Here is a 27,635-nt window from a genome sequence, read left to right on the forward strand (position 1 = left end):
TGTGAGCTCGGTGTGATGTAGAGTGTAGTGTAGGATAAGTTAGCTTAGCGTTACAATAGAAACATTTATAAATACATATTTACATTGAATTTATTGTTTTTTTCTTGCCAAAGGAATTTAAGGGTAAGGTAAGACTGGTTATTAAAATAACTGTTATTAAATTAACGAATTATGTAAACAGAAAAGAACCTGGCTAAAAGCGTAGCTAGCGGTTAGCATGATTAGCCGAGCCCTGATCATGCTTACTGTACTGAGATTCCAAAAGTTCGTTGCAGTAGTTTTAAATGTATTTTTTGTGAGTTATAGTTGACCTGCATTAGAAGCGATGCTAACATCAGTTTATTCTGCGTCAGTTTCCAGGAAAAAATACCAAAGACGACATCCCACAAACACGACCACAGAGAATTAAAAGGTTATTGCTGCTTTTCAGGTAAAGTTCAGTGTAACTTACATCATGTGAAGGTTGTTTGTTTGTTTGTTTGTTTGTTTGTTTTGAAGCTCATGTATAAGTGTTTATAACTGCTACACTGATTTAGTTAATGGTATAATGACACTAACGTTTAATAAACTTCATTAGGTCGTTCACTATATTCACCAAATAAATATGAATGTATTACAGATGTAGTATTAAATTATTTTTCAGTCACCATCAGTTTTCAAAACGTGTATTCAATAATGGTACATCATATGCTTTTGTATTCTGCTTGGTCAGAAATTTTCAATTAATTTCCTATAATTTTGAGTCTTCTATATGGACCATCCATCCATTATCTGTAGCTGTTTATCCTGTTCTACAGGGTCGCAGGCAAGCTGGAGCCTATCCCAGCTGACTACGGGTGAAAGGTGGGGAACACCCTGGCCAAGTCGCCAGATCATCACAGGGCTGACACATAGACACAGACAACCATTCACATTCACACCTACGGTCAATTTAGAGTCACCAGTTAACCTAACCTGCATGTCTTTGGACTGTGGGGGAAACCGGAGCACCCGGAGGAAACCCACACGGACATGGGGAGAACATGCAAACTCCACACAGAAAGGCCCTCGCCAGCCACGGGGTCTCGAACCCGGACCTTCTTGCTGTGAGGTGACCGGACTAACCACTACACCACCGTGCTGCCCCCTATAAATACGTATCTATAAATAAAAATGTATTCTCTTTTCTGTGATGCTTTGGCAACACTGTGGTCATGCCAGAATAGCTAATTAACTTGAGAGAGAAAGAATCTTTAGCAATGTGATGGTTTATCCTGAATAACCCAGATGGTTTTTGTGTGTTTGCAGGTGTGTGTGATGAGTGCGCCGGTGTATGTCTCTGATGAGGAGGAGTGTGTGTTGGAGTCGACAGCGGCTGATCTCAGCAGTCACACACATGCTAGACGCCTCCAGGCTCCGATTACAGAACTTTCAGTTATCGGTCCTGTGGAAACACACACACAGCAGGTCAGAAATCCAGACACCCATGCGCACACATCCCATTGCTCACACACAACAGTAGGTCTATATGATTCAGTTTGTGATGACTTATTTTTACTCCTGCTTTCCCTACACCCCTTACAGCATGGGTCAGCAAACTTGCCCAGTGGCTGCAGGCATTTATTCCAACCACACAGGAGCCATACCTGTTAACTGATTAATGCTTGGGTAGGCAATTTATTTTAGAAGCTTTTTATTTTTCTTAGATTTCCTGAAATTATATTTACATCTGGACAGCAGTAAATAAATCATATGCTGTGACAATAAAAAGATGGGGAAAAAAAATCTGTCATCTATGGCAGTTGCAGATCTGTAAAAAGCTCATCCAGTCAATTCATTCGATCTGCATTAAATGTTTGGATGGCCTACCTTGTTCTCTACCTACTTAACTGTGTGCATTCTGTCCGTGCACTCATTGTGGGTGACTGGATTCTTCCACAAATCTAGGCCGGCACTACTACTAAAGGTAGTAAGCTAGTCACACAAAAATGACAGAGAAAAGGCAGCCAAAATTTCCAGTTACACCTGACGTTATACCTACAGCAACTTGCATTGCTAAAGAAACCAAGAGAAGAAAGACCGGAGTAGAAAAAGCTGCGACAAAAAAGAGGTGGATAAAGCAAGAGATCAAACCAGAGTGGACATCGGAGTCACTTTTCATGAAATGGCGACAATTAAGGGAGTTGAAAGGCCTGAAAAGTGATAATATGGGGTTTTTTTTTTTTTTGGATACTTTCAAAATCTAGCTTGCACTTGCTGGTTTCTCCAACGTTGCCTACCCTAGGAATCAGGTGTGGCTTCTGATTAGTTGCTTTGAAAACATATTGCCATACTGACCCTTTACAGAAAAGACCTCTATGACTTTAATTTTGTGCATGCACACACGAATTGGTGTCGACACAAAATTTGGGTGCTGCACGGACAGCCCACGTGGACTCTGCTGAGGATAAAATTTGCATCATGTCCAGAAGTACGCTTCGGTCTAATAGAGCGAGTGTTTTTTGTGCGCACAGGTGAACAGAGATGAGCATGTGGAGGAGAAGCTGCAGGTGTTTCTGCGTATTCGTCCTCTTACAGATGTGGAGAGACAGCGTGGAGAAGATCAGGTCACTTTTTTTTTAAATTAAACTTCACAAAGATTAATACTATATTTTATACAGTGTGTGAAACATCACTGTATGTATGGAAAGGTGTGGTGTGATTTTGTATTGTGCTGTTGGTAATGATTTTAACATTGTGTGTGTGTGTGTGTGTGTGTGTGTGCATGTATGCAGGGCTGTGTGTGTGTGCAGAGTGAAGACACACTTCTCCTGAAGGCCCCTAAAGACTCGCACAGCATGAAGAGTGCAGAGAGAGGAGTGTCGCAGAGTGTACACAAGTTCACCTTCACACGGGTACACACACACGCAAACACATACACAATCTGTCCCATCAGTGTGTCTTATGGCTGCTGAGTCATGATCTACAGTCCTAATTCCAAATATTTTGGGATGCTGTGTGAAACATTAAATAAAAACAGAATACAATGATTTGCAAATCCTTTTTGACCTGTATTCAATTGAACACAATACAAATCAAGATATTTAATGTTCAAACTGATTAAACTTTATTATTTTTATAATACTGCACTGTGTGTGGTGTGTGTAGATTTTCAGGGAAACAGAGTCTCAGCAGGAAGTTTATGATCAGATGATGAAGGAGATGGTACGGGATGTCCTTCATGGAGAAAACCGACTTCTCTACACATACGGAGTGACAAACTCGGGCAAAACCTACACCATACAGGGTAATACACACATTCTGATTGCATGACCTGAACATTATCACTGTACTGCAGACACGATGATGAGTGTGGACAGCTGTGTGCATGGATTAAAGTTTTCCGTCGCTACGACGGATTTCCGTCAACTGGTAGCGCTAAAGGTCAATAATGAGATTGATGCAGATCCGGGGGGGGGCAGGCCCATAGGTCTGACACCGATGTGATTTAGAACTTCACCAAGCTGCTGTGATTGCCTGTTGTTGAACCCTTTCTTGTGCTATGTTTGAGTATATGTAAAGGAATAAGTTGTTGCGCTAGATAGGCATAAATAAATACAGCCTACACTACTGTCTAGTCCCGGGGAGGCTAGGCGTAGGCCACTGATGAAACAATTTGGCTGTCCTACTACTAGGCAGCTACTTGCCTACTACTAATACTAGGCCTATAGCAGTAGTAGTAGTAATAATAATAATATTTGCCTATTGAAAGGTGATCAGGTGAAAAATCTAAACAGCCCTGTTTAAGCCGCACGCAGCAAGACCTATGCTGTTAAGCCTTTTCTAGGTTAAACAGGCTTTGGCAGACAACATTCTGGAAAGGCTGTTTTTCTTTGGTTTGATTAGCCTACGAGTTAATCTTTAAACATTATGGTTTCAGCAGTTCGCTTAAACATTGGAGGCTGCAGAGTCGGGCTGCAAGATTTCCCGACACTTGTTTAAGATGCCAAACTTCATAGTAAGGGGAAAATAATTCCACAGTATTTAGTGCCTCGTCAGTCTCAAAAATTAATAGTGAAGGACCAACGCGAATTAAGTCCCAAAAAAACATCTCGTAGGCCTATGGGCCTCTGCATGCTCTTGCGACAAGGCTTTCGCAGATAGCTTTTCGCAGACAGTTGTAATTTATCGTTGAGCGGGGAGTAATAGGCGTGTGCGATGTTATTCACCGCCACAACGCAAGGGGGCGCGAAATCGCTAGGAGTAGTTGGTGGGTGTGGTTAGTGGAGTGTTTATCCTCTGGTTACTTATAATGACTAGAACTGGAGTTGTATAGATGTACGTACTTCCTCACTTTCTCGATCAACCACTCTTCGTGCTGCTCCATCTTCGCTCGTGTTTTTAAAAATAGCAGTCGTGAAAACAAACCAAACCGGGAAAGCAGGGAAGCGGAAGTGCGTGTACAGCGGATGTAGAGTGGACCAATCAGAGCCCTCTTGTCTGCGAGGCTGTCTGCGGTGGTCACAATTTTTGAGAGGTGTGCGCAGAGCGTCTGCGAAGGGGGAGGCTTCGCAGACGCCATCTGCAACGCCATCTGCGAGGACTGGGTTGTCAGCAGAAATTGGCCTTAAGTTTTACATTTTCAAAAAAAGTCCGGAATTGGAAGTTAGTCAGTGGAGTGGAATGAAGTGTCTCATTCACTAAGCACAAAAGGTCGGAAAACAGTGGAGAAAACAGCTATTGCTTAAATAGGCTACTAATGTATGTGACAAATAAGTTAATTGATTAAATAGATAAAAAAGCCAATACTCTGAAGCTCAAAATTCAGGAAAGTGGCTCCGGTGTTGCAAGTGCACAAGAACAGTTATTTGAAAGTTAACCTAATGAATTTGTGCATGCGTGTGCGATTTCATGAAGAACCGGGACAATTGGCATTCGGTGAAAGATTCACACCTATGACTCATTATATTCACGCGCGCCCTCTCACCCACTGTTGCTTCGTTTTCCCTATTTACATGAGTGTCTGAAGATGGAGTTTTCAGAAATCTCCACTCTGCCCAGAGTTTGTGAAGGTAGCTGTTTTCAGTGACTGAAACCTCCGTATAGGTGTGAATGTGAGGTGCAACCGAATAAATAAATATGCGTCTTTTTTATCCGGCTACATGTAGGCTATCACTGCGCAAAGCCTCTAATGTTGAAATAGTAGTAATATTTTGTTAAAATAATAGTAGGCTAATTTCCACATTAATTGGTAAAATGGCACAAGGGATATGGTGGGGGGATGGCCGTTTTATAAGGGGGATGATTTGAGACTTTTATTTCAGAAGGGGGATGCCATCCCCCCTCAACTCGAGTACTGCGTATAAGGCCATATTTCACTGGACATAGGCCCTTCGATTTCCATCACTAGAGTGCGTCAAATTACTTTTGGTTTTGCCAGCATGGACGCGCTTCTTTTAAATGAAGGCACAGATGTGTCAGACATGGACAAAACGGTAAAGAATAAGTGGAGATGGGCTTGGCTAAATGAAATGGGCGATAATGGCAAGCCATTTAGTTCATGGTGCAAAAAGATGAAAATGGCAGGTGTGTGCTTTTGTGTAGTTTGCCATAAAAAAAATAGTCTATAGAAGCAATGGCAAAAAAGTGCTAGCACGCCACCAGTCAGAAGCTAACCATAAGGCTAATGTTGGATCGCTCCAGCACACATCTTCATTTTATTTTGTATTTCAACAGATTTTCTTATTTTTCTTTCTGTTCCACTGTTTTGAAAGCATGGTTCAAGTTCGACTGCACTTGCACTTTACTTAACCACTGTTGTGCATTACTAAAGTATTGTTGAAATAAATTTGCACTTTGCGCTGAAAACTTGATGTTTCATCATTTTATAGCCAGTAATGACAATGGTAAAGTCTTGCCTTAGCTTTAGTTATTTTTAAAATTATGTAAATGTACTATAAGTAGGGGCTGAGGGGATAATGGACAACACGGCGTTTAAAATTTGACGCATCGCTGACGTGGTAGGGGCCAACGACATGGAGCTTTTTTTTCAGTCTTTTTTTTTTTTTTGCTTTAATCCAGGGCTTTTCAAAGTGTGGGGCGCGCCCCCCCTGGGGGGCGCCAGAGTTCTTCAGGGGGGGCGCAACGTGAGAGACAAAATGGATCGGTTTTTAGCTGTCTATGGTTTTTAGTACCTAAAGCTACAGTGAGTGAGGAGACAAAGTCTGGGCCAAGCAAAAAAACAGAGCCTCCAGGATGTTGCGATTTGCAACTTCAGCGCAAATTCAACCAATCCCCGCGAATTCAGGGCGGTGCTGCAATTATATCCAATCACCGCAACTTTCCCGCAAATTTGACCAATCGTTGGCGTCGTCTTGAGGTGACGTCGACAAACTACCTTCCGCCTTACTTCCGTGTGTTCAAGAGAAGCAGCATGCGCGTCGTGTTGCCAGATTGGATGATTTCAAGTGCATTTTGGCGGGTTTTGAACATATTTTGGACTGGAAAACGTCAGCAGTATCTGGCAACACTGAAAGTGTGTTATGTTTACAGTGAAGGACTGTGTGCACTTTATTTTTTTTACTTAATACAAGAAGTTAATGGATGCCAACATTTTTGCCAAAATGGTATTTTATTTTCCATTGTTTAGGCAGCTTCAGCATCATACTGTGAGATTCTGTTCAAATTGTTTTTTTTTTCTTCTATGAAGCCTGAGCCATTTATTTTATTAGTTTATAATTATTGTTTAATTTAGTCTTCAGGAGAGACTGCCTTCACACAGTACTAGTATTAATAGGTTTTTTTTCTTACATGAAAGCTGAGGCATTTATATTATATTTTAAGGTAACTTCATGTTGTGCTGTGAGGTTCTCTGCACTTTAACTTTTGAACCAACAGGTGCATTTGGATAAGTAAAGCCTATTTTTCTGCATTTTTGTAGTCCTGGTAATCTTTTATATTGGTAAAGTTGTTTATAGGACCATTTCTCTTTGTTTTTTTAATCAATAGTTTTTCAGTAATAACTTAATATTAAACATATCATTCAATTTTAATCACAAAAAGAGAAAATCGCAACAATTTCTCGCAACTTTCACTTCCTCCTGCAATGTAATCGCAACAAAAACCTAAAAAACACCGCAACTTTCATCGCAATTTTTTGGAAAACCCCCCGCAACATCAGACATTTTAACCCACAACAATCACAAAAAAGGCCCGCGGAATCCTGGGGGACTGGAAAAAGAAGGAAGTATGACCACGATTATTTAAAGTTTGGATTTTCATGGACTGGATCTGAAGATGCTCCACTGCCACAGTGTGTTGTCTGCCAAGAGATGCTAGCTAACGATGCTATGGGATGTTTAAAATGTGTAAAACAAGATGTTTTAAAAAGCACAGATGTTTAAAATGTGAAAAAGAAAAAATAATGTGTACAGCAACCATTTTTTTAAAAATACGAATGGAACATTAAATATAGCAACAACAAAAATTGTAAGGGGGGGGCGCTGTTGTTTATTTGCTCTCCGAGGGGGGGCTGACTCTCCCACACTTTGAAAACCCCTGCTTTAATCCATGTGTGTGTTGCTTCTCTGTCCTGTGTGTCCCTCTGCAGGCTCGGCAGGTGAAGCCGGTCTCCTCCCCCGGGCTTTAGTCTCTGTGTTCACTATACTGGAGGGACAGCTTTACCCCTGTGCCGACCTGAAGCCCGTTCTCAAGCAGGAAGTCCGCCAACTCAGCAATGCAGAGATCTGCGCCGAGGAGGACAGACGCCAAGCTCTGCTGCGAGAGGTACATGCCCACAGGGGGTGGGGATAGCAGCCTCACAAACACCAACTGCCTTAAATCAGACAAGCGAACTGTTTCTTTTCTGTCCTTAGTTCTAGTAGTACAGTGGTGCTTGAAAGTCTGTGAACCCTTTAGAATTTTCTATATTTCTGCATAAATATGACCTAAAACATCAGAGTTTCACACAAGTCCTGAAAGTAGATAAAGAGAACCCAGTTAAACAAATGAGACAAAAATATTATACATGGTCATTTATTTATTGAGGAAAATGATCCAATATTACATATCTGTGAGTGGCAAAAGTATGTGAACCTCTAGGATTAGCAGTTAATTTGAAGGTGAAATTAGAGTCAGGTGTTTTCAATCAATGGGATGACAATCAGGTGTGAGTGGGCACCCTGTTTTATTTAAAGAACAGGGCTCTATCAAAGTCTGATCTTCACACCACATGTTTGTGGAAGTGTATCATGGCACGAACAAAGGAGATTTCTGAGGACCTCAGAAAAAGCATTGTTGATGCTCATCAGGCTGGAAAAGGTTACAAAACCATCTCTAAAGAGTTCGGACTCTACCAATCCACAGTCAGACAGATTGTGTACAAATGGAGGAAATTCAAGACCATTGTTACCCTCCCCAGGAGTGGTCGACCAACAAAGATCACTCCAAGAGCAAGGCGTGTAATAGTTGGCGAGGTGACAAAGGACCCCAGGGTAACTTCTAAGCAACTGCAGGCCTCTCTCACATTGGCTAATGTTACTGTTCATGAGTCCACCATCAGGAGAACACTGAACAACAGTGATGTGCATGGCAGGGTTGCAAGGAGAAAGCCACTGCTCTCCAAAAAGAACATTGCTGCTCATCTGCAGTTTGCTAAAGATCACGTGGACAAGCCAGAAGGCTATTGGAAAAATGTTTTGTGGACGGATGAGACCAAAATAGAACTTTTTGGTTTAAATGAGAAGCATTATGTTTGGAGAAAGGAAAGCACTGCATTCCAGCATAAGAACCTTATCCCATCAGTGAAACATGGTGGTGGTAGTATCATGGTTTGGGCCTGTTTTGCTGCATCTGGGCCAGGATGGCTTGCCATCATTGATGGAACAATGAATTCTGAATTATACCAGTGAATTCTAAAGGAAAATGTCAGGACATCTGTCCATGAACTGAATCTCAAGAGAAGGTGGGTCATGCAGCAAGACAACGACCCTAAGCACACAAGTCGTTCTACCAAAGAATGGTTAAAGAAGAATAAAGTTAATGTTTTGGAATGGCCAAGTCAAAGTCCTGACCTTAATCCAATCAAAATGTTGTGGAAGGATCTGAAGCGAGCAGTTCGTGTGAGGAAACCCACCAACATCCCAGAGTTGAAGCTGTTCTGTATGGAGGAACGGGCTAAAATTCCTCCAAGCCGGTGTGCAGGACTGCTCAACAGTTACCGCAAACATTTAGTTGCAGTTATTGCTGCACAAGGGGGTCACACCAGATACTGAAAGCAAAGGTTCACATACTTTTGCCACTGACAAATATGTAATATTGGATCATTTTCCTCAATAAATAAATGACCATGTATAATATTTTTGTCTCATTTGTTTAACTGGGTTCTCTTTATCTACTTTCAGGACTTGTGTGAAACTCTGATGTTTTAGGTCATATATTTATGCAGAAATATAGAAAATTCAAAAGGGTTCACAAACTTTCATGCACCGCTGTATGTGTGTTTTTCAGTTTTAAGTGTGTCTGTGTGTGTTACAGGAGGAGGTGTGCAGGCAACGCGGGGGTGTTAATGCAAGTGTTAGTTGGGACAGTGGGATCAGTGGACTCTCAGCCATCACACGACTGGAAGGTGAGACAGGTCTAACAGCCATGGGAATCTACACTGCTCCAGAGAGATTTAATCCCCTTTCACATCCATTCATTATCTGTAGCTGCTTATCCTGTTCTACAGGGTTGCGGGCAAGCTGGAGCCTATCCCAGCTGACTATGGGTGAGAGGCGGGGTACACCATGGACAAATTGCCAGGTTATCGCAGGGCTGACACACAGACAACCATTCACACCTACGGTCAATTTAGAGCCACCAGTTTATCCTAACCTGCATGTCTTTGGACTGTGGGGGAAACTGGAGCACCCGGAGGAAACTCACACAGACACAGGGAGAACATGCAAACTCCACACAGAAAGGCCTTCGCCGGCCACTGGGCTCAAACCCAGGACCTTCTTGCTGTGAGGCGACAGTGCTAACCACTACACCACTGTGCCGCCGCTGCCTGCCCCCACATACAGTGGAGGAAATAATTATTTGATCCCTTGCTGATTTTGTAAGTTTGCCCACTGGCAAAGATATGAACAGTCTATAATTTTAAGGGTAGGTTTATTTTTAACAGTGAGAGAGAATATCAAAAAGAAAATCCAGAAAATCACATTTTATAAAATATATCAATTGATTTGCATTTTCTTGAATGAAATAAGTATTTGATCCCCTACCAACCATTAAGAGTTCTGGCTCCCACAGACCAGTTAGACACTCCTAATCAACTCGTTACCTGCATTGACGATAGCTGTCTTAAATTGACACCCGTATAAAAGACACCTGTCCACAGAATCAATCAATCAGACTCCAACCTCTCTAACATGGGCAAGACCAAAGAGCTGTCTAAGGATGTCAGGGACAAGATTGTAGAGCTGCACAAGGCTGGACTGGGCTACAAAACCATAAGCAAGAAGCTGGGTGAGAAGGAGACAACTGTTGGTGCAATAGTTCGAAAATGGAAGAAATACAAAATGACCATCATTCGACTGCAGTCTGGGGCCCCCACGCAAGATCTCACCTCATGGGGTATCAATGGTCATGAGAAAGGTGAGGGATCAGCCTAGAACTACACAGGAGGAGTTTGTTAATGATCTTAAGGCAGCTGGGACCACAGTCACCAAGAAAACCATTGGTAGCACATTACGCCGTAATGGATTAAAATCCTGCAGTGCCCGCAAGGTCCCCCTGCTCAAGAAGGCACATGTGCAGGCCCGTCTGAAGTTTGCCAATGAACACCTGAATGATTCTGAGAGTGATTGGGGAGAAGGTGCTGTGGTCAGAGGAGACCAAAATCAAGCTCTTTGGCATTAACTCAACTTGCTGTGTTTGGAGGAAGAAAAATGCTGACTATGACCCGAAGAACACCATCCCCACTGTCAAACATGGAGGTGGAAACATTATGCTTTGGGGGTATTTCTCTGCTAAGGGCACAGGACTACTTCACCGTATCAACGGAAGAATGGATGCGGCCATGTACCGTAAAATCCTGAGTGACAACCTCCTTCCCTCTGCCAGGACACTGAAAATGGGTTGTGGATGGGTCTTCCAGCACGACAATGACTCAAAACATACAGCCAAGGCAACAAAGGAGTGGCTCAAGAAGAAGCACATTAAAGGTCTGATGACACGAACATGACTCTATGCAATTTCTTAAATAAACTATACAACATGGCAAACATGTTAGATTTCTGTTATAATTACGTGAAAATAAGCTGTTGTTATGCGAATATCCAACTTTTAATTGCACAGCGCAAGAAAACTGGGTCCGTGGCTCGCGGCCATGCTGTGACGTCAGCGGAAGGCCATGCTGTGACGTCAGCGGAAGAACACGCTGTGGTTCACTGGCTGTTCTACTCAATGGAGATGGTGCATGAAAACGCCGGTGAACTCTCTAGTGCTAGCTCTTCCTCTGAACAAAAGAACAACCAAATACTGGTACTTTAAGCAGTGATCATGATGGCATGATTTTATCTGATTTTAAATAAATGAGATTGATAAAAATGTGAATGTTCACAACTAGTACATACAAACTCTGCAGCTTCTGATTCAGCAGCTGCGTCATACTCCGCAAAAACATCAGCAAGAACCTACAATATAAATGGAAATGCAATACACTAAGCTCAAATGACTTTTGGAAAGTATAATTTCTAAATTTTTTTCTACATATTCTTGAAGTCGGTCATCGGGGTACTTGCTACCGTTCCCTAACAACGCATGGCAAAGGGTAAAGTGTAGTGTTGCTACGAGTACTTGCTAAAGCCTCCGGTGGAAGATCCTCGATGTGCTGATAAGACATACAGTTCTATATAACACACAAGTGTCACGATAATCACAAAACAGATGCAAATTGTTAAAATACCTAATTTTTAAGCAATCATGTGTTGATCTCTTCTGAATAGAATCTATGATAGCCTACCCTCTTTACCCTTTGCCTCTTGTTGCTAGGCGGCAGTTACATGAAAGCCGCAAGCTTTCACAAGCAAATACATGACTGATATCACGCCGACTTTATGATTACATTTATGATTATCATGAATGTGTACTCTATGATGTGTACTCTATGAGCGCTCTGGAGCGAGTGACTTCCAAGATGGCTGCGCAGACCGCATGGTTACTATTTTTAGCATCATATCGGAGCACTCTATAGCTCTACGTACCTTTATCTTATGTCGTGTCTCAACACATGTTCTGACAGGAGGACTGTCTTTGGAGGAGTCGCCTTGTCCCAGGCGACTGCTGGATCCGACATAGCTACTAGTAGACCCCCTCCGGAATACTGTAGGCACTGCTGATGGTAGCAACACACATTTGTGCTGAACTGAACACCCAAGAGATTCTTTTAAGCTGGGAAGGGTGTCAAAACAATCCAAATCGAAGTGTTTAGAGCACAGGACGGATGTTGGTGAGGGCTCCCACTTGTCACGAGTGCGCCTGACTTGCTTCACCCACTTTGCATGCAGCTCGGGATCTCTGGGTTTTGGAGCAAAAGCCGGCAACACAACGCGAAGGCATAATAACTAATATATATAATGTATAATAATAATACTAATAATGATAAACTGAACACCTGTCGCATCAACAACAAACTGGTAAGTTAGGAGGAAGATTCTTTCGCTGATGTCATATAGCCCCTCCTCCTCATTCGTCTCCTGGGTGCTGCAGCCCTGTCAAATTTGCCCAAATAGCTGCGTTTTTTATCATAACTTGTAAAATAGGCGCCTTCGTGAATTAATATATGGATCATTGGGAATTACTTTTTATGTTATAAAACATCACCAAAGATGTCAAAAACGTGTCATCAGCCCTTTAAGGTCATGGAGTGGCCTAGCCAGTCTCCGGACCTTAATCCCATAGAAAACCTATGGAGGGAGCTGAAGCTCCGAGTTGCGAAGCGACAGCCTCAAAACCTTAATGATCTAGAGATGATCTGCAAAGAGGAGTGGACCAAAATTCCTCCTGACATGTGCGCAAACCTGGTCATCAACTACAAGAAACGTCTGACCGCTGTGCTTGCCAACAAGGGTTTAGCCACCAAATACCAAGTCTTGTTTGCTTAGAGGGTTCAAATACTTATTTCACTCAAATAAATGCAAATCAGTTTATATCTTTTCTATGAAGTTATTTTCTGGATTTTCTTTTTGATGTTTTGTCTCTCACAGTTAAAATAAACCTACCATTAAAATTATAGAATGTTCATTTCTTTGTCAGTGGACAAACTTACAAAATCAGCAAGGGATCAAATAATCATTTCCTCTACTGTATGCAATCTTATTTTCTGAAATCCTATTTTCTCATTATGAAATTGAGGTAAAAACAACACGGAATAGATGATAAATTTCCATTCCCACTCAGTCTTCCCAATCAGAAAAAACAAGATATCATTTATTCCCACCTGACTGTATTTAACAGAATGTTACGGAGCATGAACCTCCGTGAGACGTGTGAACCACGCAAGACCAGATATGATGTGTAATTCATGAGTCTGCAAATCCATTGTTGTGAACAGCCTAAGCTAAGACATTAGCTACTTCGCAACATGGCACGAGTTGAGCTGCATCACGTCTCTGCTGAGAGATCGTTGTCTTCTTGTTCTTGAACAGCTGTTTTGTTCAAGCAAAACCTATTTCTAAAATTTATGCTTATACAGTGGGTCCGTCGTATCCACTGACCTGGTAATGGCAGTTTCGGTTATCTGCGCTTTACCCTGATCCCATTTATATGAGAGAGAGAGAGAGGCCATATTCGCATAACTTTATTACAGTATATTGTGTTAACTGTTTTTCATTTAATTATTACTTTTTTCATGTTTTGTGTAATTTGTAAATGAAACTTCATTATAGGTTTGTATGTAAATGGAAAACAAGCTTTATACATGGTTCGCTCCTATCCACAGTTTCGGCTCTTTTCGTATTAGATCTCGGAACGTTTTCTTTGTGGGCGTGGCTCTGCCAGTGTTTTCTTTGCTTGTTGTTTTCAGTTTGCTGCCAGTTGCTTTACATTGAGGCAGTATGAATAGTTCCATCCCAACATCACTGGTTCGATTCCCAGTTAGACAGAACTAGGAATTTAATTCTTCTGTATGGCTCCAATTTAAGTGAGACATTAAAATGAGGAAATAAAGAAATTCCACACCTGTATCATTTTTGGTTTGAGATGTGACCCCCCCCCCCTTTTTCCCTCCTCCTTCTTTCCCCTCCATGTAACATTTTGCGATGTAAGCTATTATATTAAACTACAAATATATACACTATAAAGGAGATATGAACATCTCATCTCATTATCTCTAGCTGCTTTATCCTGTTCTACCGGGTCGCAGGCAAGCTGGAGCCTATCCCAGCTGACTACGGGCGAAAGGCGGGGTACACCCTGGACAAGTCGCCAGGTCATCACAGGGCTGACACATAGACAACCATTCACACTCACATTCACACCTACGGTCAATTTAGAGTCACCAGTTAACCTAACCTGCATGTCTTTGGACTGTGGGGGAAACCAGAGCACCCGGAGGAAACCCACGCGGAGAACATGCAAACTCTGCACAGAAAGGCCCTCACAGGGCTCAAACCTGGACCTCCTTGCTGTGAGGCGACAGCATTAACCACTACACCACCGTGCCACCCATATATATATATATATATATATATATATATATATATATATATATATATATATATATATATATAATAAAATTGATTACACAAACATCAATAATAAACATATTAATCTCTTAATTAGTTGAATGAATGAATTCTAGTATTAAATGAAACCTAGCACCATATCTATCTATCAATCTCAGATGTATAAATCAAACATTAAAACTTAAGCTGGAGTTTGGTTGTCAACAGCAATGCTTTTGACTGCATTTTTCTGACGTCCTATGATGCTATTTTTCAAATGGAAATAATTCATTCAACTGGACTTCCGATGTTAGTTTCTATTTCAAGAGTCGAGAAGTTTCTCTTCTTGGCCATATTACGTATCTCCATGTCAAAGTCTAGGGGTGTGGCGTCTAAACCGAGAATTTTTAGGAGCGTGGTTATTTAAATGACAGTTGTTTTCAGCTGAGACGTATATTAATGCCTGATCATTCTTGCGCTGTGATTGCCAAGATACAAATGTTTCATGCATCTTGTTAGATGATTCCTATACTAGACTGATAAAAACGGACTGCTGCCATTTGAGATTCACATGTGTTTTACTACATTGGGATGTCTAATAAATGGTGATTTAAATTATTGGCGCTCTTGCTTTTGTTTGGGTCGCTCACTGTTACTGCAAACACACTACTCAGTAGTGAAAAGAAATACCATGGAGTCATGCCCATTTTAATGTTTGGTAAATTTTGTTTGGTTTAATTGCCTAGTCTTCACCCTGCAACCTCTTTAAAAAAAAACAACTACCTTGTGTGGATGGCTAGATCTGGATTTAAATTATTTACTGAACTGCACTGTCCTGTGCAAAAGAGACATATGATTAAATGTGTGCTAATAGGGGACTTGATCATCAGGTTTATTGATCGAAACTACAGTTTGTCCTTGTATACGTGTGTGTATCTTAACCTCACACCGCTGTGTTTCAGATTCAGACGGTATGTGTGTAGACATCGATGGAGTGGGTCTCGATGATGTCACTGTGGATAAAACACTGCAGTTTGGCATCTGGGTTTCATTTTACGAGATTTACAACGAGTTTGTTTATGATCTGCTGGAGCCCCCCACGTCTCTGCACACACAGAAGAGGAATACACTGAGACTGAGCGACGACAAGCATGGCAACGTCTACGTCAAAGGTACACAAACACACGTATACGGGCGTATATCTGCATCAAACCTTTTAAACAGGACTAAATTAAAAATGTCACACACAAGGCTCTACCAGATGGAGAAATAAATGACAATTTAAGAAATATAGGACAATGTGTTTTTTCACATTCTTGTGATTTTGCAATTTATTCTGAAATTTTTCAGGGAAAAATTTGTTTGCACAGCTGGTCAGCATATCTAAAATTTGTCACCGCAGCATCTTTTTTAAGAAATAGCTCAACTTTTCAGGTTCCAGAACGCAAATGCAGGCCACGTGACGTGCATCCACTAGAGATATGGGGAACAGGAGGTCTTGTGTTGATCAGACTTGTGTTTCTGTAAGTGGTGATATTTGTTGAACATTGTGTTGTGTGCAGATTTGACTTGGGTAAATGTGCGCAGTGCTGATGAAGCATGGCGAGTGCTCACTGTAGGGCGGAGCAACCAGAGCTTTGCCAGCACGCACCTCAACCACAACTCCAGCCGAAGGTACTCAGACACACACAAATAACCAATCAGATTCTGAAATGCTTTAATAATCCTGAGGGGGAATTAAGAACATCTGCAGTTGTTCACACTCAAGTAGAGAAAAGAAATTACAAAATGAAACAGATATGTATGTCTGGTATGATGCAGATGAAGAGATTTAACAAACTGCAAACTGATTTATCATTTATCATATGTTCCATTTATTGTCCTTTTAATATTGACTCAGTTTTGCCTGATCAAAAAGATGTAAAATGGATATATGGGTCTGTCTCAGAAACTGGGTACTGTGGGGGTACCCCACTAAATATACTCAGTCAATAAACTATACGGTTTTGAATGGTGATGTGGGTTTTAATTTGAAATAAAGTGATGAAAGAAATAATACAGATAAAACTAAATCTTTGATGTGAATATTCAGAATTTGGCAAAAATTCTGCAAATTTGTGGGAAAATGGCGGCTTGATCTGGGACATGATAAATGGTTGATTACATCGCATTCCTTTAAAAAGGTTGTAGTCCACTACAGTTATCACTAATTGTATTTTAAGTTGTAACTTTATACACCTAAGGATTGGTGCGATCACAGAATAATACCCTCAGGTTGGAAGAAAGTGGTAATAATTCCTGTACCTAAGAAATCTTGTCCACGTGAGAATAATGATTTTAGACCTGTTGCGTTAACATCAGTGGTAATGAAATCATTTGAGCGTATAATGCTGGGTGAGTTAAGAGCACAGGTCCAACATCTCCTTGACCCTTATCAGTTCGCTTATAAGGATAGGAGAAGCACTGATGATGCCTTATGCACTACATCTCACCTCATACTCAAACACCTAGAAAACACAAGGGCATATGCTAGATTACTTTTTATGGATTTTAGTTCTGCATTTAATACAATTGTGCCTCAAATTCTGTTAGAGAAGTTACAACGAATGGAAGTCAGCCCTGTAATGATAAAATGGCACCATGCATTTCTCACTGACAGAACACAACAAGTCAAAATTAATTCTACATTCTCTGACACACTGACAATCAATACTGGAGTCCCACAAGGCTGCGTGAGTTCTCCTCTGTTATTCACTTTATACACTAATGAATGTAGAAGTCAATATATAAATAATTACATTATCAAGTTTTCAGATGACACAGTCATTCTTAGTCTGTTGACACAGGATTCTGATGCATCTGTCTATCAGTCAGAAATAGACAAGGTTGTGCTGTGGTGTGAGTCAAACAATTTGGTTTTAAATGTGAGCAAAACAAAAGAAATCATCTTTGACCCTAGATCCATAGGTAACCATAATTTGGTGACACTAAATGGGAAGGCAGTGGAGCAGGTATCCACATATAAATATTTAGGTGTTTTATTTGACTCTCAACTAAAATGGTGCCAGCATGTTGACTTTTTATGTTCAAGGATCAGTCAGTGTCTTCATTTTCTGAGGAGGCTGAGAGTGTTTGGCGTTGAGAAAGATATTATGATGGCCTTCTATAGGGCTTTCATTGAATCCATCATCAGATACGGCATCATAATATGGTTTGGGAACCTGTCTGTTAAACTGAAAGCTCAATTGCATACCCTTATTAAGAGAGCTGGGAAAATTATGGGCATGCCCCCTCCTACATCACTGCAAGCTTTATTTGATGAAGCAGTAAGGAGACAGGGATTGAAAATCTCAGTGGATGAGGAACATATTTTGCATGGCGAATATGAAATGTTACCCTCAGGAAGGAGATATAGGCTCCCAAACTGTAAAACAAATAGGTTCAAACTCTCAATGGTTCCTTGGTCAATTAAACTACTTAATAGTAGGTCTTAGTGTGGTGCGAGTTGGGGGGGGGGGTATTATTTTTAGGTTGTGGTGTAATTTTATGCAATCATATTGTTTTATGTGTAATATTGTTTTATGTGTAATATTTTTATTATAATATCTCTCTGACCAATGTTTGTGTTAAGTAGCTCAGGGAAATGGCTGTGTGCAATACCTATGGACTGTAATACAAGGGGCTGTCTGTTTGGGGGTGTGTGGAGGCAGATGAACTAGGATGTATTTATGTTTGCATGTTACTTGTTTAGTGTTACTTGTTTAGTTGTTAATTAGTTTAGTATGCTACATTTATGTTATATGGTTCTGTAAAATCACACTCTCTTGTTTGCCCAAAACAAATTTCTCTCAAGTAGAGATAATAAAGGCTCATCTAATCTAATCATAACCGTAATAAAACATCATGCAAAATATCTGATCACCGTCGTAACTCCATTTTCCGCAGACCCAAAACCAATACGATCGTGTGTTTTGATCTAAACGGAAAGCCTCAGGGTCAAGGTGAACCTCACCAAAAGTAGTAACTTAAAACCACTACGCCATATAAAAATTTAGTTATAAATCTGTGATTTTGTTTTTTAAAACGAAAGATGAAAGTTAGGTATAGAATATGTTTCTTACAGAATGTTACGATGGTAGCTGGTCTTGTATGAATTTCTGAGCTATAAAATGAGTTGTGGTCTATTTTTTACCGTAGCGTGTTGTGTGCGGGGAAGGACACATATTTGCATGTGTAGAATGGAATTTTCCACTCCAGCAGTTAGAAGTTGATCGTGCTTCCATTTGCGGTCTTTCTGTTACGCGAGTGATCTGTTCGGACGTTATCACTGAAAAGGTGAGTTTTGACAGTTTTATTTTGTTTTAGTCTTGCAGTATAAGGTAATAGAATGTTTTTCTTTTTCATCTTACTTTCATATTTCGTAGTGTTTGCGTATTTTTGGCCAATATTTTGCAACCACGGTCAATTTAGATCGAACTTTTGATAGAATCTACGGCCAGTCATTTTGCCCCGCCCCCGCCTCACGCTCCGTCCGGTGTGGTAGTGATGTCCCGTTGCTCGCGCGCCGCAGCAGAGACCCGCGCGACCTTCAGCCGGTACAGTCGCTGTTCTTTTACCACCGCCGTTATTCTCATCTTTCCGGTGTGTTCTTGATTTTTCCATTGTGTCCTATTGTCCTATTTCGCCATATCAAATACCCAAAATGTATCATATTATTCATGTTTAAGTGAATAATCAATTCAGTCATCATAACTTGGCATTTTTAATCCAAGCAATCAAAAAGAGGAAATGTATTCAATATTTTCACTCATCTGTGAAGGAGGGGCTTTAATTCTTCGTGATGTAGTTATTTTATATGTAAATCAATTTTACAAAAGCATTTGAATTGTAATCAAAAAAATTTCACAGTGGAGGCCAGATAAAGCAATATACTATCTTGATTCTTATTAAACATGACAAATATTGAATGTTAGGTAAATGCAAAAAAAAAAGTAAAATAAGAAAAGTTATTTTTTGATCATAATGTCCCAAATGAGAGACCAGTTTCTGAGACGGACCCATATTGCAAAAAGGTTGTTTTTTTTTGTTTTGTTTTTTCCTGACAGAATCATATGAATGAAGTTCACTGTTTAGGCATGAATGCTACCACTCTTTATACACAAGTGTGTAACTGATCTTTCTTTGTACATTTCAGCCACAGTGTGTTTACTGTGAGAGTGCTGCATATTCAGCCAGTGGGGGGCGCTACACACATCAGCGAGTGAGTTACCCCACTAAATATTTATTCAAACACTTTTTTTTTTTAGAAATCTGTGAGAGAATGTCAGAATGACCCACTCTATTCCACAGACAAACCCTAGCTCCTAAATTCTAATTATTGTTCCTAAATCTTTTATTTCCTTTATATTTTTATTATCCCCCCCAAAAAATGTCAAATAATAAAACAGATTTTGTTTTGGAGACTGAGGTTGTGTGTGTGTGTAATTATTTAGGTACGCAAGTCAGTTGAAATACCTCTATTAGTATCTTTGTATACTAATAAAAGTGCGTGTGTGTTGTTTTTCAGGTTGTGTGTGTGTGACTTGGCTGGTTCTGAGCGCTGTAAAGATCAGCAGAATGGAGAGCGGATGAAGGAGGCGAGCAACATCAACACTTCCTTACTCACTCTGGGACGCTGTATCAGTGCAATGAGACACAACCAGACGTACAGGTGAGTGTGTGTACTGCACAATGTGCATGAGACACCAACCTCCTTGAGTATTTAGCGAGGTACGGCACATGAGCGATTAGTGTGTTTCTCATCACGAGTGGTTAATGTGCTAGCCTTGCTGAGAAGTTAGTGTGTTGATCATCCTGAGTGATAAGTATTTTGGTTCTGTTGTAGGCAGCGCCCGGCGCAGGTCGTTCCTTTCCGAGACAGTAAACTAACCCGAGTACTGCAGAGTTTCTTCTCGGGACACGGCCGTGCCTGCATGATGGTCAACGTTAATTCCTGCAGTTCCAGTTACGATGAGACCCTGCATGCCCTCAAGTTCTCTGCCATCGCCACACAGGTAACACGTGCACACAAGAACACGCACTGCACAGTTTCAAGTTCTACTTGCGCCACCCGAGTAACACACGCACTCATTTTGTGATGACGGTGTTGGCATTCTAGTTGGTCCATGGTCCTGCGTCTAAGAACCGAGTGGCTTACATCCTGTCGTTGCTGCGTGATGAGTCCGCCCATGCAGACCACACCCTGATGGAGGATGAGGAAGAGGAGGAGGAGAGTGACGAAGAGGTGGATGTCAGCATGTTCCAGCCTGAGGTGAGTGACTGTTACTGATGTCGTGATGTCTTTGCTGTAGATTTCTCCTCTGCAGTGTGAATACCAGGAAATACTCCAGGTCAGGCACCACAACAGCTTTTCAGGTGGGATAATGCATCCCACTACGTCCTGCCTTTTGCATTTTGGTTGGCTAGTCATTTGTATTCACACACGTTTGGTTGAGGATTCCCAGTTATTGTAGGATGGGTTTTGAGATCTCATCTCATTATCTCTAGCCACTCTACAGGGTCGCAGGCAAGCTGGAGCCTATCCCAGCTGACTACGGGCGAAAGGCGGGGTACACCCTGGACAAGTCACCAGGTCATCACAGGGCTGACACATAGACACAGACAACCATTCACACTCACATTCACACCTACGGTCAATTTAGAGTCACCAGTTAACCTAACCTGCATGTCTTTGGACTGTGGGGGAAACCGGAGCACCCCCACACGGACACGGGGAGAATATGCAAACTCCACACAGAAAGGCCCTCACCGGCCACGGGGCTCGAACCCGGACCTTCTTGCTGTGAGGCGACAGCGCTAACCACTACACCACCATGCCGCCCACAATTCTACATAGTATGAATAGATCTTATTAGTCTGCAAGAATTTCTCTTTAATCTCACAGATTTCCATGTATTGCTCGTGTGTAGGCTCTGCTGAAGGCGATTAACGTGCTAAAACGAGAAGTCCTGCGTCAGCGGGGGGAGAAAGATGAGCTGGAGGTGAAGATCAGAGAGCAGGTGTGTACAGAGATGATGGAGGTCATGAACCGCATGCAGCTCGACTTCAGGTAACAGACACCCGTATACACTGTCCCACATCTTAACACCCATTAAAAATGAACATGGATAGACAGTCAAATAAGCAAACGTTTGTTAAATAGACAGACAGATGAATAGAGGTGGTATATTGGTGCTGCAGGAAAAGTATTACTGAGTTCTGGGGTCACGTTCAGCATATTTTAAAACATACAGTGTAGAATACAGGTGTGTGTGTGTTTCCGTTCATGGACACTGTAACTGTGAATGTGTGATGAAACATAATACCCTAAACATTTCTGTCTGTCTCTCTGCTTCTGACTGTAGTGAGACGATGGAGAGGGAGAGGGAACTGCTGGAGAATCGGTGTGAGAACAAAATCAACAACCTGAAGAGCAGCTTAAAGAAATACTACAGTCAGCAGCTGGAGGTGAGACACGTTAGGCTCAGCACTGCATTATTGACCTCAAAACTGTTGAACTCTGTGTGTATTTAATACTTTTGAACTCGACACTACATATCGCACATCATGCCTCTCTCGCCCATGACCTTATGACATATGACTATATACTGCTAAATAAAATGACTTGTGGCTGTGTCCTGTCAGTGCAGTAGTGTTCGGGAGCACTTAGAGTAGCGCGCTATTAACGTCTGGCTTCTCTAGAAGGATCTGTGACTTGAAATGTGCTGAAAACCCGCTTATGTTTCAGGAGCGAGATGATCAGATCCGGGAGCTCAGTGCAACCCTGAAAGAGAATGACGGAGGAAGTGCAGCTCCTAGTTTTCCTTCTCTGGAGGAGTTTGATGGACCACGACGATCTCAGCGTGTAGCATCATCACGTAAACGCAGCAGCCAGCAAGAACATGCAGAGTCGGAGCACGTTAAAGCTGAATTGTCACGCGTTAAAGCCGAGCTTGAGCAGTGCAGAGCTGAGCTCGACCTCAAACAAACAGAGCTTACACTCAAAACACTCGGTAAGATAAAATACCACACAATTAAAGTGCGTATGTATGTATGTACCGTGTGTGTGTGTGTGTATACACACTCATCCAGAAGGGTAATTTTGCACAAGCCCATCTGTCTACAGCAGGAAAAAAAAAATGCGTCTGGAAAAATCCCAAGAGAGTCTGGAGCCAGATTCGTGACGTTACCTGCGGAAGCGCCAGCAGGCTGTGAGAGCTTTGCACGGTTTCAGTGCACAGCCTGTGTAGACCAAGCGCTCCCATTTCTCTCTCATTGTCTGGTCTTTTGGAAAACGATGAGTACTAATCCCATCATGATTGGTGTTGCTATAGCCTCCTACGATACATCTGTTAACCATTTTAATAATTACACAATAACCTTGAAGAAATTTGCAGAAAACCACCAGGTTGTTTTCTCATAAACAAACCAGCGCTGACGTAGGATTCAGAAGGAGGCGTCCCGCACGTGACGTCACGAAAATCAATGTTTCCCGGGAAATCCAAATGCCAAGTTTTTTCAGAAGCGGACCAATTCGCCTCAAATGGCTTGATTTCAACTGAATTTTTCTGGTATTGCGCAAGGTAAAAAAAAAAAAAATTGCAGAGAATGCAGAATGTTACAAATATTTGACCAAAGTTTAACATAAAATAGGAGAATTACATTGATCTTGCTCCTGAATTTACCCATGATATGCACTTTAACACATCTGCGTGCTCTCATCTGCTTTCCTTTCAACAAATCCACATCATAAATAAACCTTTCAGCTGAAAATCTAAAATTTATAGTGTCCATATTAAAGCAATCCATTAGCCAAGATATGTTTGTCGTCGTTTTAGTTTTGTAGTGGAGCTACCAGCCTAAGTTCCAGATTAAACTTTTTCCGAACTGATGCTGAACATTCTAAAATTTTCTGAATTGAAAATTCCCATCCCATATATATAATATGTATCTTTTTATTCTATCCACATTCACTGGATATGAGCAATTGCAATCTGCTCATATACCATAGGTAGAGAAAAAGAAAATGGCGGCGCACGTGTTGCTGAACCAACCAAGGATAAAATAAAAATTCACAAATAAAAAAATGCACCAAAATATGGAATAAAAGTATTTGATGGTAATTTGATGGAAATTCTTTGTTTTTTCCTATTATTATTATTATTATTATTATTATTATTACAGTGGTGCTTGAAAGTTTGTGAACCCAATAGAATTTTCTATATTTCTGCATAAATATGACCTAAAACAACATCAGAGTTTCACACAAGTCCTAAAAGTAGATAAAGACAACCCAGTTAAACAAATGAGACAAAAATATTATACTTGGTCATTTATTTATTGAGGAAAATGATGCAATGTTGCATATCTGTGAGTGGCAAAAGTATGTGAACCTCTAGGATTAGCAGTTAATTTGAAGGTGAAATTAGAGTCAGGTGTTTTAAATCAATGGGATAACAATCAGGTGTAAGTGGGCACCCTGTTTTATTTAAAGAATAGGGATCTATCAATGTCTGATCTTCACAACTCATGTTTGTGGAAGTGTATCATGGCACGAATAAAGGAGATTTCTGAGGACCTCAGAAAAAGTGTTGTTGATGCTCATCAGGCTGGAAAAGGTTACAGAACCATCTCTAAAGAGTTTGGACTCCACCAATCCACAGTCAGACAGATTGTGTACAAATGGAGGAAATTCAAGACCATTGTTACCCTCCCCAGGAGTGGTCGACCAACAAAGATCACTCCAAGAGCAACGCGTGTAATAGTCGGCGAGGTCACAAAGGACCCCAGGGTAACTTATAAGCAACTGAAGGCCTCTCTCACATTGGCTAATGTTACTGTTCATGAGTCCACCATCAGGAGAACACTGAACAACAATGGGGTGTGCATGGTAGGGCTGCAAAGAGAAAGCCACTGCTCTCCAAAAAGAACATTGCTGCTTGTCTGCAGTTTGCTAAAGTTCACGTGGACAAGCCAAAAGGCTATTGGAAAAATGTTTTGTGGATGGATGAGACCAAAATAGAACTTTTTGGTTTAAATGAGAAGCGTTATGTTTGGAGAAAGGAAAACACTGCATTCCAGCATAAGAACCTTATCCCATCAGTGAAACATGGTGGTAGTGGTGGTATCATGGTTTGGGCCTGTTTTGCTGCATCTGGGCCAGGACGGCTTGCCATCATTGATGGAACAATGAATTCTGAATTATACCAGCGAATTCTCAAGGAAAATGTCAGGACATCTGTCCATGAACTGAATCTCAAGAGAAGGTGGGTCATGCAGCAAGACAACGACCCTAAGCACACGAGTCGTTCTACCAAAGAATGGTTAAAGAAGAATAAAGTTAATGTTTTGGAATGGCCAAGTCAAAGTCCTGACCTTAATCCAATCGAAATGTTGTGGAAGGACCCGAAGCGAGCAGTTCATGTGAGGAAACCCACCAACATCCCAGAGTTGAAGCTGTTCTGTACGGAGGAATGGGCTAAAATTCCTCCAAGCTGGTGTGCAGGACTGATCAACAGTTACCGCAAACGTTTAGTTGCAGTTATTGCTGCACAAGGGGGTTACACCAGATACTGAAAGCAAAGGTTCACATACTTTTGCCACTCACAGATATGTAATATTGGATCATTTTCCTCAATAAATAAATTACCAAGTATAATATTTTTGTCTCATTTGTTTAACGGGGTTCTCTTTTTATCTACTTTTAGGACTTGTGTGAAAATCTGATGATGTTTTGGGTCATATTTATGCAGAAATATAGAAAATTCTAAAGGGTTCACAAACCTTCAAGCACCACTGTATATCTCGCCTCTCTGTCTTATCTTCCTCAGAGCTGAAGCGTTTTCAGGATCATCCAGGAACCTCAAGCCTGACTGTAACCGCAGAGCGCAAACTCGTCGAGGGACAGAAGGTGTGTGAGATTTACATAGTGCACCTATTGAGCATGTAGTGTGTGTTTTTTTTTGGTAATAATGTTCAAACCCATCAGCCAGTTCAGAACATCAGTACTGAGGGTTAGTGCCCTATCAGACGACAGACTACCCATAATGCACTGCACTGCTTAAAGATGTTTACAGAGCAAATCAAATTACTGAACACTAACCCTGTTTCTTACACTTGGCTGCTACAAAGTGCTCAGGTTCCCCGTGTCGGGAACAGAGAGAGGTTTAGGCCACAGTAGATGATGCACTCCTGTGTTAGAGTTTCATCCTGGTGTGTGTGTGTGTGTGTGTAGACTCTGAGGCAGTTGCGTGCTGATCTGCACTCCCTGGTGGTGAAGCTGCAGTCTGGAGGGCGAGCGTGCTGTCATTATACTGATGGAGAGAAACTCCGGACAGCCCTTAACACCGCTGACTCAACACTCCTCAAACAGGTACACGCGCGCACACTTGTTGCACTGCCCTTAACTCCACTTACTCAACATTTCATCAAGTAGGCGTGTGTGTGCGCACACACTGTTCTCACTCTGCTCTGTGTCTCTCTCTCAGGATCAGATGCTGATGGATCTTCACTTGACTTTGCAGCTCCTTAAAGCTCAGCTCCATCATAAAGATGAGACTCTGGCAAATTTTAAGCGACCTTTCACCCCTGCTACCCCTGTCACATCTGCGACCCCTAGCTCCTGCAGTAGGCGGGGCTGTGGAGTTGCCATGGCGATGGTGGAGAACCAGCCTCCAGGGAAGCGAACACTCCTGCGGTTCTTCTCACCGTCATGCAGCAGCAAAATGAGAGCGAAGGCAGACACCACGACGCCATACGCCCGCATACTGCGCTCACGCCAACCCTCTCCCCCACCCAGCCCCGCCCTCGTACGCAGGGGGAGGGTCTAATGATGCTCACTTAATTCCTGATTCTATTTAATATCTAGTTAAATGTCAGCCTGTTACTTCCCAACCTTAGTCCCTTTCTACTTTTTAAATATGGCAGAATATTGATATGAACCTTTATCATGCCTAATCTAACTAGTAATCAAATTAACAGCCTTTCCTGGGAGCAGGGACACTAAAATATGCAGGATATGGGGTTTTCCAGGACCAGGTTTGGGAACCTGTGCAATTAGCCAAACTTTATGGATTGACGAACAGCAGCTTTTTCTCTCTTTTATACTTTTGATTAAACTATGTTCATCACATATTTAGAATTTATTATACTGTAACTATTAATCAGTTCTCCATTAAGCCTTAGTTCCGGTAACAATCCGCCCATTTAGTACAAGAGCAGGATGAGGCAAGATCTTTTTAAAATAACTACTCAATCATGCTCATGAAGGTGTTTTATGCTATATGCAAAAATATTACAGAATATTGTAATATTTTGTATATATTAGCTTAATTAATCATCTTCATTAACAGACTATTGGTTTATTATTTAACAGACATCCATAAATTATAGTTAATTCTCAACAACAAAAAAAGTACTTCTTGGATTCTTGCTGTCGTTCATTTGGGAGAGAACAAGGATATAAATATAGCGTTAATTATCTTTATCGGTTACTCAGTGCTGATCAACACTTAACGAGTCACCAATCAGCTGTGGCAATGAGATTCTTAATGGAAAGTTTGAGCTGAACATTTATTCCAAATATTTGACAGGGTTGATGAGCTCTCTGGAATAAAATTACAAACACAAAGCTTTAAAAACAGTTTATACAGTTTTATAGAACACCTGTAAGATGTTGCTACAATTTGCCTAGCTGTGTGTATGTACTCTTACACACCGCTTTCTCAAGTCATATATGCCTCTTTATTTTTACTTTGAGTGAAATAAGTAATGTGTTAGTCGTGTGCTTTATAGATTGGTTATGTAGTAGTCATATATCTGTATTCAAATATGTTTTTGCTGTTAACTACACTTTTTTTTTTTTTTATACGAGTTGTGTAAAAGAAGCATTGTTGTGGACTTATTAAAACACATTCACAGACATAACGCATC

The 27,635-nt window shown here is 41.2% G+C and overlaps 1 protein-coding gene across 2 annotated transcripts; it reads left to right on the plus strand.

The window, feature by feature from the left end:
• Nucleotides 1–27,629, plus strand: kif20a (kinesin family member 20A). Of its 2 annotated transcripts, none has more exons than XM_060936029.1 (20): nucleotides 1–128; nucleotides 354–430; nucleotides 1,288–1,446; nucleotides 2,493–2,585; nucleotides 2,754–2,873; nucleotides 3,127–3,265; nucleotides 7,568–7,743; nucleotides 9,493–9,583; nucleotides 15,629–15,838; nucleotides 16,229–16,340; nucleotides 19,861–19,926; nucleotides 20,233–20,376; nucleotides 20,551–20,719; nucleotides 20,824–20,976; nucleotides 21,635–21,774; nucleotides 22,070–22,172; nucleotides 22,453–22,717; nucleotides 25,535–25,614; nucleotides 25,939–26,076; nucleotides 26,192–27,629. In XM_060936029.1, exons 3-20 carry the CDS (start codon nucleotides 1,297–1,299, stop codon nucleotides 26,531–26,533), a joined length of 2,691 nt encoding a protein of 896 aa, XP_060792012.1. In that variant the 5' UTR covers nucleotides 1–128; nucleotides 354–430; nucleotides 1,288–1,296; the 3' UTR covers nucleotides 26,534–27,629. The 2 variants fall into 2 exon arrangements, with proteins under 2 accessions (XP_060792012.1, XP_060792014.1); XM_060936031.1 differs by having other exon boundaries at nucleotides 1–123.
• The last annotated feature ends 6 nt before the right edge of the window (nucleotides 27,630–27,635 follow it).

The sequence above is a fragment of the Neoarius graeffei genome, chromosome 12, assembly GCF_027579695.1.
Source record: "Neoarius graeffei isolate fNeoGra1 chromosome 12, fNeoGra1.pri, whole genome shotgun sequence".
Classification (NCBI taxonomy): Eukaryota; Metazoa; Chordata; class Actinopteri; order Siluriformes; family Ariidae; genus Neoarius; species Neoarius graeffei.

Excerpts from the sequence above, each read along its gene's own strand:
- kif20a (XM_060936029.1), top strand. The coding sequence starts at position 1,297 with ATGAGTGCGCCGGTGTATGTCTCTGATGAGGAGGAGTGTGTGTTGGAG. Across the intron at positions 19,927-20,232 it reads GGCGCTACACACATCAGCGA|GTTGTGTGTGTGTGACTTGG; the intron begins GTGAGTTACCCC and ends GTTGTTTTTCAG. Across the intron at positions 22,718-25,534 it reads GCTTACACTCAAAACACTCG|AGCTGAAGCGTTTTCAGGAT; the intron begins GTAAGATAAAAT and ends TATCTTCCTCAG.